This window comes from Protobothrops mucrosquamatus, unplaced genomic scaffold (genome assembly GCF_001527695.2).
Source record: "Protobothrops mucrosquamatus isolate PMUCROS unplaced genomic scaffold, P.Mucros_1.0 scaffold286, whole genome shotgun sequence".
Taxonomy (NCBI): domain Eukaryota; kingdom Metazoa; phylum Chordata; class Lepidosauria; order Squamata; family Viperidae; genus Protobothrops; species Protobothrops mucrosquamatus.
Window position 1 is genome coordinate 980,819 of NW_015386630.1, and position 11,579 is coordinate 992,397.

An 11,579-nucleotide genomic window follows, 5' to 3' on the forward strand; every position below is an offset into this window, starting at 1 on the left:
CATGTCAAGCTCGCGACGTCATGTGACGTCGCGCGACGTATTGGAGTTTTTCTCCATTGCCGGCAATGGGGTGGGCGCAGTTTTGGGATGACATGTCCGGCCCGCGGGCCGGCAGTTTGACACCCCTGCAGTAGGACATATATCCAGTTTATTTTTAAATAGCTCCCCAAAATACAAGCAATCAGCACAGGTTGTATTCAATATTTTAATTTTTCTTTAAAAAAATCCCAAAGGCATCAGCTTGGTTTACAGATGAGAAGAACGCTCACATGACAGCCAAGATTGCTTCTCAGCCTTGAAAACAAATTGTAGTGGTACTCTGCATAGCCACTGACAAACAAATAGCCCACCCCCTCCTTTTGCCTAATGGATGGGATCCAAATGAGAGGAGCAGCAGTTTGAGAGAACTTGGACCGAACAAAAGTAGAACTAGTTCAGAGGTCTTCAAACTTGGCAACTTTAAGACTTGTGGACTTCAACTCCCAGAATTCCTCAGCCAGCCTTGGCTGGCTGAGGAATTCTGGGAGTTGAAGTCCACAAGTCTTAAAGTTGCCAAGTTTGAAGACCCCTGAACTAGAGAATAAGAAATTGTATCAGACAAAGTATCTCCCTAGTACAAATTCCAGAAACAGGACTGCGGAAGACAAGAACTAAAGAGAGAGAAAGAAGTAAGCTACCTTTCCTGAGCTCCTGCTTTTTGCTCTGTCACTCCTGATGTCCCTGGCAGAAAGCCTGCCTCACCAAGAGTATTATTTGGTCTTTGGTAGCACAAAGTGAGCATAAACCCAGTCAAATAGTATCAACTTGCAGATGAGGTGAGACAGCTGAGTGAGGGACCAAAATTTAATCCCTCTTCATGTCCAGTCTGGGCTGCAATAGACAAGGATCAGTACCGACCAAGCACAGTGGCCAAGAGTGCCATGCGGATATACATGCCGTTCTCTGCTTGCCGGAAGTAGGCTGCACGGGGATCCGAGTCCACCTCCACACTAGAAAGAGTTGCCAAGATAAGGATTATCATTTACCACCACCAAATCTGCAGAAGCTTTCCCTCTCCTCCCATGCACAATCTCCTAAAAGAGACCACTGCTTTATTCAGTAAGAATGGTAGTTTGATCAAACAGAACACTTGTTTTTGATAGGATTTTCTGAGCTAAGAGTTTTGATGTCCATAACAGAAGTCCCCAAGCTTTCTCGGTTGGCGGACTGGAGGGAAAGGCAAGGGGAAGCATTTTACGCGTACGCGTGATGCAAACGGGGTGGCGCTACTGCCCATGTGACACTTGCTAGCCCTGCCCTGTTTTCACCACATGAGCATTAGTGATGCCGTTTTCGCTGCCTGAGCCCTGTTTAATCCACGTGGAACCCCGTTTAGGCCACATGGAGCCCCATTTAGGCTGCACGGAGCCCTGTTTAGGCTGCATGGAGCCCCATTTAGGCCACGCAGTGTCCCCTTAGGACGTGCGGCTGTGGCGCTAGCATGAGGGAGGATGAGTGGGTGCACTGGCCATCCTGTTCGGTGGCCCAGTGGCTTGGTGGCCACGGCCCGGTAGTGGGCTGTGGCCCACAGGTTGGGGACTCCTGGTCCATAACAATCTTAACAACCCAGGAGTTTTAACTTGACCAGAAGTAACATTTTGTTCTACTTTTCAGATGGAGATGAATGTGAACTGCTGCTTACCATTCCCCCAGTTTCAAAGATTGAGCCTTTTGTGCATGGAGGCTGGGTGGAAAACTCTTGGAAGAAAATCTTACCCAAGGGTAGCATCTTTTTTATTCTAGGAGAACATAAATGAACTGAGCTAGGGTTAGCTCCTTTGCACCTGATTTCATTGACACGGGGCATTGGATGCATCACCACCATCTTCTTCTTGGCCCGGGTCATGATATGCGGCGTCAAGATAAACTGCCCAAAACACTAGAGAGAAAAGACTTGAATGAGTTCTTAGTTGTTAGCAGCTCTATCCCATGCTGAGAGAAACTCCCCATTTCTGCAAATGCCAATTTTCAGGCAGTTTCAAAATACTCAGCCCTTGTGTTGTTCCAAGTTGTCAGGATCCAGAAAAATGAGTTTAGCTAGAGATTCCACATTTTGAGCCCTCGGAAAACATGGATTCAACCACTGAAGTGAAGAGACCAAGGCCAGGATTTGCCAAACTGACATACAAACTAGGTGATTTTGTATGTTTCTCAAATAAATTAAAAAATAAATGATGTCTGAAACAACACAATAAACTGAAACAAATTAGCCCAGTATGTCATGTGAATCCAACATGTGTGACCTTAGATAGAAAGCAGGGTATCTGTCTCAATAAAAGGGCAAGAACAGAATCTTCTTTCTTTCTAGAAAGAGAATATATACTAGAATGTATTTTGATGGTGAGGGGAAACAAAGCATCTTGTGCTGCTGGCTGGGACAAGGGACTCATACACATATTGAGTTATTTTTCTGAGGTTCAGAAAATAATTCTGGGAGCAACTTAATTATAGCTTGTTCAAGAAATGAAGGCTGAAATAAACCAGGACTTAGGGCAATGTGTGAGTCAGTACATTTGTGTAAGTCCTGGAGGACAGTTCATCTGCTGCTTTCACCTACCATCTCATATTCCTGGACCGAAGCAAAGCGCTCCTTCTGGATGCGAGTCATGTAAAGAACATCTGTGTCTGGTAGAGCCTCTTCAATGTTCTCAAACTCTTCCTGGGAAAGAAGAGTATAAGGAGGAATGAGTCAACATCAAGATGCAAGCAAGAACCCATGATGGTAAACTTCCCTCCCACCCATCTTCACCTGTTTGATTCCCTTGGAGGCTACGAAGTCAAAGATATCAGAGGGCATGCGCAGGTTGGGTGGAGTGACATAACGCAAGCTGACACGGTACAAGGTCAGAAGGCGGGCGAGAGAGTGGACTGTGCGCCCATGCTTCAGGTCTCCCACCATGGTGATCTGGAAAAGAGGGAAGAAGATCATGAGGTTTTCTGATCTGTGGAAAGTAGGCATGCAGACAAAAGTATTAGCATAAGCCCACAACTTCCCTTACCGTCATGCCATTGACAGTGCCCAACTCTTCACGGATGGTGAAGATGTCCAGCAGACCTTGAGTGGGGTGTTCTCCAACTCCATCACCTGCATTGATCACAGGTTTGCGGCAATGTTTGGCAGCCAGCTGGTATAAAATGAGAGGGGAAGAAGCCATTAAAGTTAGCATTTGACTCATGTCTTTATTCAGTCAGTTCATAAGCCCTTTGTGGCTTCCATATAAATTGTTCTTAATCAGAAATCAGCAAATCTGATGACTTATTGGAAACTAGAAGGTGAGATCAAGAAGTCCAGAGGAGTAAAAAAAAAAAAAAAAAAAAGAACAGCTTCTACAGAAGGTGTTTTTGCAGGCATCTTGAGAACCAGATGCTTGAATTTACAATCAATAAAATTGGCCATGGATTTCTGAGACCTATTTTTAAAAGTTAAGAAAATGAATGGCCTCTATCATGTAGGCCAGACATGTCAAACACAAGGCCCGGGGGCCGGATACGGCCCGCGAAGTGCTTTCATGTGGCCCGCGAAGCCATCTTGGAAACAGTGAGGGAACGGCCCCCGCTGCCTTGGCCCTGGCCCAGGCCAGCCGGGAGCCAATGTACAATTTTGTAGTGGCCATCTTGGCACTTGCCCCGGTGGGCCATGCCTTGATACTTGCCCCGGTCCCACCCCTTCTGCCAGAGACCCTCAGATCTATCCTACTCCTGCCCAGGCCCCCACAGGCACCCTTGACGCGAATGATGTAGAACTGGCCACGCCCACCCAGTAGGCCACACCGACTCCATCCACACCCACCCAGTAGGCTGCATCCACTCTGGCCACACCCACCCGGCCCCCCAAGGACAATCGCAATGCTGATGCGGCCCTCAGTGAAATTGAGTTTGACACCTCTGATGTAGGCAAAAAAAACCAACCAAACAAAAAAAAACAACAGGTGAGAAAAGGAAGACAGGATTGCTAGTTTCTCTGAACTTGTACCATACCATGAACATAACCCACTATCACGCCTTCATCATGCAACCTCTTCTTTAATCCATTACCCATCTTTACCTCCACTGCACCTGGCTGGGGGTGCCTTAGAACAACGACGTCAGCGTAGCAGCTCATGGTCTGAACCGAGTCTGCCAGAGATTCTCCCTTTTGGCAGGATGAGGTGGCCTCAGAAAAGGGGAGCACAGAGCCACCCAGACGGTACATGGCTGCAGAAAAGGAGCTGCTGGTCCGTGTGCTTGCCTCGTAAAACATGGAGGCCATCACCTTCCCCTGTGCAAACGTAGCTCTGGTTTAATATTGCTGTTTTTCCCTGACCTCCCCAAATCTCATTCCCATCGCCCCAATTCAACGTTTTCCTCACCTTGAGGATGTCAAGACTGCGCTCTTTTTGCACCATCATGCGCAGATTGTGTGCGACGTTAAACAAGTGAGACATCTGTACAAAAAAGAAGAGCATGTTGTGGGGGAAGGAGCTTAGGAATTTTGAGTACAGGAATTCCATGAGCACAGACACCAGAATGTAGGGGGGGAAAAAGCTAGTATGCAAATACCTGGCCCTTTGTGAACTGTTTGACTGACAGTATATGTTGCCCCACAAGAGGATGGAGTAATGGTGAGGTTTGAGGATGTGGCAAACTCTGAGGAGATGCCTGTCTGGGTAATGGGCCAGCAAGGTATAATGGGCCATCCTGGACCATGGACAGGTCTAAAGGGGTAAAGAAAAAAAGATCAGCTCTTCTTCTTTTTTTTTTACAAATTTTATTAAATGTACATTTTAAAAACAAAAATGGACATGCTTCAACTTCCCTGGCTTCAACAGTGCTATTAGTATTACCTTATGTTACAGAAAGAAAAACAGAAACTTAAAATATATTCTTTAACAGGACAAAGTATAACAAACTGTGCGTATAACATCTGTAAAATTTTTGATAAACCATCTTTCAATCGTCAACATTATATTTACATATCTTTCAGTTGTGCCCTAATGTAGGTACTAATAAGAAGTCCTTATGATATCAACTAGTCAATCGATAATCGTCTCAGCGATCCTCCTTATCTCTAACCAATCGTACAAATTTTTCCAAATTTCATAATACTCTGTTTCAGTTTTATTTTTCATCTCTAGTGTTAACCTGTCCATTTCGGCGCAGGATAAAATTTTATTTATTATTTCTTCCTCAGTGGGGGTTTCCTTTCCTTTCCATTTTTGAGCATATGCCAATCTTGCTGCGGTTAAAATATGCAATAATAAGTAAAAAGATGCTTTGCTGAGTTTATCATTAATAATCCCTAATAAGAAGATTTCTGGTTTTAAATCAATTTTTTGTAATAGTATTTCTTCCAGCCAATTTTTTATCCGATTCCAAAAATTTTGCGCCTTTGAACATTCCCACCACATGTGATAATAAGTCCCTGGAAGCCTTCTACATTTCCAGCATGTTGGTGAGGTTTTTTTTATCTATTTTTGCTAGCCTTGTAGGGGGAAGGTGCCATCTATAAAACATCTTGTATAAATTTTCTTTGTAGGAGGTGGCTAGTGTTAACCTCCTGTTTCTGTCCCATAATGATTGCCAATTATCTAGGTCAATACTATAATCAAATTTTTTACTCCAGATTAACATTGTTTCTTTTACGTATTCTTCTAACAAATCTTGTTCTAATAAATATTGATATATTTTTTTATCATTTGAAAAGATCAGCTCTTCAAGTAGAATATGCAAGAGAAGATGTGAGGGATCTGTCTCTGTCTCTCTTTTGCCTTTTTCTTATCCTGCTCTCCTTTTGGGTCTGTTCCTCCAATTCTTTCCTTCCATAACCTTGAAAGCCTTCATCCTAAGATATTATCATTCATTAGCGTAACCAGGATAGAAGCAACTGTTTGCCCAAACACTACATGGACAATACAGGTCCCCAGCCAAAAAAAGAGAGAGGAAAAGTTTGGAGGAAATTTTTCGGCAACAGGACAAACACAAGCAGAACAACTCTTTAGAACCTGAACTTTTAAAAGGGCAGAACCAAATGGTGTTTTGCCTACATTCAGATTATGTTCAATTAACTGATGCAACAAGCAAAGTATAAGAAATAGACAATCCTGAAATAGTATTTAAAAATTAAAGTATCAATTTTGAGATTTGATCATGGTGGCAAAACTATCTTTGTCAAATGAGATAGTAGACAATGGGATACATTCAATGGATTTGCTTCATAAGAAGAGGAATAAGGTTGTTTTAACCAGGCCAGGATTAAAAGCATTGTTCTAAATTTATAGACGTTTTTAGTAAATTGATGGTTTTGAACTGCTTTGTCTCTCATTAGTTGCTATGCAATGTTGCAGGGATAAAACATACTTTACTATGTTATAATCAACATTAAATAAATATTAATGCCATTGACCCTTAACACCTTGGCCCTCCCGCCTCACAGAGTCCCATCTGACACAAAATCCAAAGCAGAATCCCTTTCTGGTCTTGTTGTCTACAGCAATCAATTTTCCCCCTCCACATTTCTCCTTCAACAAACTTGCCCATGGAGAAATGCTGTAAAATGCTGTAAGAGACTGGAAATCTACATGGCCATATCTGAATTTAAACGAGAAGCTCTTTCTACAAGGCTACTTAGAACAAAAAAACTGATTTGAAAAAAAAATCACAGAAGGAATAGCAGCAGTCTGAATCTGGGGGGGAAGAACTCACCTGGCTCAGGTGCTTTTTTGATAGCTCTTTCTCTGAGTTCATCAGCTAGTCAAAGGAAAGGGACAAGAATTACAGTCTAATAGAGACACCTTGCCATGGCTCCAACCCTCCTTCCCTAAACATCTGCCCCAGAAAGGAATCCATTCCAGGTACCCTCTCATCCATCACCTGGCAGCCCAGGATCTGAAGCACGATGGATGCGGGGGGCCAAGTAGAATCGTGCATCTCCCACTGGAGCAGCTCGCCGAGGACTAGATGCACGGCCACGAAAGATCTCTGTTTGCACAGTGGCATGAGGACGCTCAGGTGTCTGCAAGATGAGAGGAACTAAGCAATGGAAATTTAGGGAATACTTTCACTTTTCACTAACAACATCTCCCAAATTTCCCACCTTTATCCATCTACTCCCAAGCATTCTCCTCCTTTGTTCCTTCTTAGCTGAGTTCCAGCACCTACCTTCAGGATCTCTTTGGCTGGTGCTGGGAGAGGTACTGAGCATGGCCACTTTCGCACATCCTGCCCGTAACCTGGGGATACGAGAACCTAGACAACACAAAATGCTCACATCAGTCCTAACCCCCCTGGCATCAAAACTTCATAAAGGGGAGGTAGCCAAAAGGGCCACAGAGGATTCCTTTAATCATGTAAAGGACTTTTTTTCCCTACACTCCTTCCTCAGCTGCTCTGTATTTACCTGTCCATCAATATAAGCCACTTCTCCACGGAGAATAACACGGCGTACAGTCCCCTTCACTCGCATCCCTTCAAAAGGTGTCCACTGGGATTTGCTGAAGGCTGTATGGGTTGGCACCAGCCACTCCTGCTCCAGATCCACCTGCCAGAAGACATAACAACTTAGAACAGCTGCTGGTACTGACAGTGGGACGTCCACGCCATTGAGTGGGCAGTTCTGGCTTTATGGCCGAAGAAAGCTTTCTAGCAATAGTTTTTCTGACAAAACAGAGTTAAGGCAAAGATGCCAGTTTTGACAGGGCTCTAAGTTTCTCCCCTCAAAGGCCCTTCTCCTGCAACAGCAGCCCCACCTCAATGTATGTGTCTTCCTGCACAGGCAGTCCAAATATGCGCCGAGGATTATCATACAGGCGCTTGACAATATCTTCCACAGTGAGGCGCCCTTCAGAAACTGCTGTAAGCAACAGAGGCAGCATAGTCTCCAGACCTGGGAAGCCTGGGGGAGGGTCCTTCCCAAGCTTCTCCTCCAATGTGTGTGGAGCTGGAAGGAGAAAAGTAAAAATATGGCAAAGGAAAAGCTTTCATACATTTATTTATTTTATTTTATTTTATTTTATTTTATTTTATTTTATTTTATTTTATTTTATTTTATTTTATTTTATTTTATTTTATTATTTTATTTTATTTTATTTTATTTTATTTTATTTTATTATTTTATTTTATTATTTTATTTTATTTTATTTTATTATTTTATTTTATTTTATTTTATTTTATTTTATTATTATTTTATTTTATTTTATTTTATTTTATTTATTTTATTTTATTTATTTATTATTTAAATTTATATACCGCCCTATCTCCCTTACGGGACTCAGGGCGGTGAACAGGCGATAATAAAAATCACAATAAATATTAAATAAAAAGCCTGCTCTAAAATACCCCATATAAAAGCCCCTACCAAAACACAATCAAAACTACGCCAGGCCGGCCGCATGGAATAGATCTCTGCCAACTGGTACTGGGTATAAAAGGCAGACTTGCCTTCCCTGCTTCTAGTCCCACACATTCTTCTGAACTCTCAGAAATAAAGAGGATGGGGCTATCAGTTGCTGAAACCATTTGGGGACATGTCCCGAGGCTGAAGGTTTCCAGCAATCTAAACTAAAGCCACACTTGCCATGGTCCGTAGCAAAGCAGTCAATGGTGTCCAGGTTGTCCCAAAGGGATTCCATGTCTTCGCGGGTGCCCAACATGGGGCGCACCTGACCCCGGCCTTCCCCAATACGCCTCAGATCTTCCTGGCAGAGAAAGAGGTGATGGGGAGCCACCTCACAGGTCACCTCAATGCCCTTCTGCTTTGCTGCTTTGATGACCAGGATCTGTGAAGAGATGAAATGTGGGAACCTGCCCTTCCCAGCATATATCCACACAATGTTACCCCCGGAATTTTCATCCAGGTTCATATCAAGTATTTTAATAAAGATACAAGAAATCTTGCAAGTCATTTGCTCTCTAGTTATACCAGAGATTATGCACTGTTTGGTTGGGAGAAGAAAAATCTTCTCCTTGTTTTCTGTTCATAGACCTTCCCTGAACATACAACCTTATTCTTTAAGTTTATTTGCAAAAATTACCTACCTCTTCCTTGCGGGCCACATGGCAGATGTGGACAGGACGCTGGTATAGCTGTGCCACCATCAAAATGGCTGCCACCGTCTGTTTCTCAGCATGTGCTACAATTGGAAGGTGCTTGGGCCACTTTTCGAAGTGCTGGAATGGTTTGGAAAGATCAGAAGAAGATTAAATACAGAGGATAGATATGCACTGATAACATAGGCCTGAGATTGTTTGAATGCCTTCGAATAGCCTACCCATTAAATTATTGAAATATTGGCAGATGGGGTACTAGAAATTCTATTTCAGGGCTCCAGTAAGAGAAAAGCATAAAACCTTCCTCATCAAAGCAACTTTCCCTTACTTGCTAAAGAAACAAAGCCCCAGAGATCGAACGAAATTAAACCCACCTCCATCCAGAGAGAAACATTGTCCATCTTGAGGTCAGAGAAAGTGTCATTCAGGTACATCTTTAGACCAGCGGCAGCTCCAGCCACTGGCCCCAGAGAGCCAGCATTCTCAGATGAGGCGCCAACATACAGTGCAAAATCACAGCGGGCTCCAGCCTCAGCCAACTAGAGGTAGGCAAGGGTGCAAAAAGAAAAAGACAGTCTCAAAAGGTGTGACAAGTTCTTTCCTTTTTAATATTTGGATTAGCCACTCTTATCATATACCAAGCTGAGAACTGCCAGACTCAGAAGATCATTCAATAAACAGATACATAACAAAACGCTTGCTGAAATGCTTGCTGAGACATGCATTAAAATATTTCCATGCTGAAATTTTGCTAGTTTTAATACGACTACAGGTTAAATCTCCTATATCATGGTAAAGACAACTTTTTTCTTCTAGATGTTGTGGGCAACATGATTTTAATAATTAATTCCAGGTAGCAAGGAAATTATTTTCTTGACTGGTATTGTCTTTACATTTGATTACAAACTGAACTGGTAACATTCCACTAATTTAATAAAAAGAACATCAGAAGTAGCACAATGTGCACACTGAAGAATATTTCCTAATACAAAAGGCAAGTAATAGAGGGCCAGATATTTTTCTTCGGAAGTCTTTTGCTAGTTTGGACACCACTATCAAAAAAGTCTGATCCTTCCTTTGCCCCCATTTGTCATGATCCGGGCAGTCCTTACCTTCTGCATTAGGGCAAAAGAACTGGCATCAGTGACAGCAGGTGAGGTGTTTGGCATGGCACAAACCATTGTGATGCCACCAGCTAGAGCAGCAGCTGTACCAGATTTGAAGTCTTCTTTATGGGTGGCTCCTGGTTCTCTCAAGTGCACATGGATATCTATTAGACCTGAAGGAAGAGAAAGAGGAGAAATCAGTACAGGAAAAGGACTATATTTGTTTTTGATTACACAGTGATATTATGCTCAAAGCTGCAAACTCCATGTGGCATCAGGAAGGGCATCCGGCCAGTAAATGCTCAGCTCCATCCAATCGCCCCAACTCTACTCCGAATTAAGAGATTACAGGATTGTAAAAAGGGAGTGATATTATGCTCACAGGAAACCATGCGGATGAAAGACAGGTCTATTTTAGACCCCATTTAACAGAAGATGGCAAGCCTGAGGATAAACTCCTTTACACAATGCATGTGCTTTATAGCACAGTAGCTGTACTCACAGACGACGACAACAACAACAACAACAACAACAACAACAATAATAATAAAACCATGTTATAGCTTAACATGAAATACACTGGGTTCCAGTAGTCCACTGAATTAAAAAAAACAGTCAATCTCATTTTAGCCAAATCTAGTATATTGTACAAACTCAGGCTTTTACTGCAGAACACTGCAAATGTGAACCCAGAGGTGTCATTTCCGTTAAGGCTCATGCCTGAAAATGCATGTACAGGGCTGCTCCTACACACATAGTGTGAATGCTGAAGTTTATGTGAAATGTGAAGTTTCTGTATATCTCATGTCCATAGTATAGGTGTACCCAGCCTGAAGCCAAAATTGATTACGGCACCCTTGGGACCGAAAAATGAACACTCTGCAGTTCTCAAGTATTGAGAGAGCCAGTTTGGTCTAGTGGCTAAGACAACAGGCTACAAAGCGGGAGACCGTGAGTACAAGTCCCGCCTTTGCCATGAAAGCCAGCTGGGTGACTTTGGGCCAGTCCCTCTTTCTCAGCCCAATACACCTCACAGGACTGTTGTAGGGAAAATAAGGAAGAGAAAGATATGTGGGATATGTTCCCCACCTTATTTGTAACAAATAATAAAGGTGGGCTACAAATAAATAAATAAAAATAAAGTTAAACAAATTAAATTCTCACACTATCAACAACTAGGAAAGCCATTTTCTGTTCAACTCTTCTGAGGTCATTCTTACCTTTTAAAAGGGGAAAATGTGGTTGTTTTCAGTCAATCTCTGGAACAGGAATTTCCCATGTAATAAATGAACTCAGCCCACAGTCAATGGATAAATTGTGATAAACTGCATACTGCAGTCAATGGGTAAATCAGTATGTCCAGTGTTTAGAAACTAGTCCCATCTTAGGCATGAAAGCTGGCTTAATTTG

General features: G+C 42.7%; 1 protein-coding gene across 2 annotated transcripts in view; it reads right to left on the minus strand.

Annotated features, from left to right (window-relative positions):
• Window positions 1-571: 571 nt before the first annotated feature.
• Window positions 572-11,579, minus strand: part of CAD (carbamoyl-phosphate synthetase 2, aspartate transcarbamylase, and dihydroorotase) — a 40,582-nt gene continuing 29,574 nt past the window's right edge. For both annotated transcript variants that reach the window (XM_015814820.1, XM_015814819.1), the window contains 17 exons: window positions 10,176-10,342; window positions 9,438-9,602; window positions 9,052-9,183; window positions 8,591-8,792; window positions 7,764-7,954; window positions 7,415-7,555; window positions 7,213-7,263; window positions 6,889-7,030; window positions 6,721-6,765; window positions 4,579-4,733; window positions 4,389-4,463; window positions 4,085-4,297; window positions 3,039-3,164; window positions 2,789-2,944; window positions 2,597-2,698; window positions 1,824-1,918; window positions 572-989 (listed from right to left, as the gene is read on the minus strand). In XM_015814820.1, the coding sequence (XP_015670306.1) occupies window positions 887-989; window positions 1,824-1,918; window positions 2,597-2,698; window positions 2,789-2,944; window positions 3,039-3,164; window positions 4,085-4,297; window positions 4,389-4,463; window positions 4,579-4,733; window positions 6,721-6,765; window positions 6,889-7,030; window positions 7,213-7,263; window positions 7,415-7,555; window positions 7,764-7,954; window positions 8,591-8,792; window positions 9,052-9,183; window positions 9,438-9,602; window positions 10,176-10,342 (2,261 nt within the window). In that variant the 3' untranslated portion in view covers window positions 572-886. The remainder of the gene's footprint in view (window positions 990-1,823; window positions 1,919-2,596; window positions 2,699-2,788; window positions 2,945-3,038; window positions 3,165-4,084; window positions 4,298-4,388; window positions 4,464-4,578; window positions 4,734-6,720; window positions 6,766-6,888; window positions 7,031-7,212; window positions 7,264-7,414; window positions 7,556-7,763; window positions 7,955-8,590; window positions 8,793-9,051; window positions 9,184-9,437; window positions 9,603-10,175; window positions 10,343-11,579) is intronic.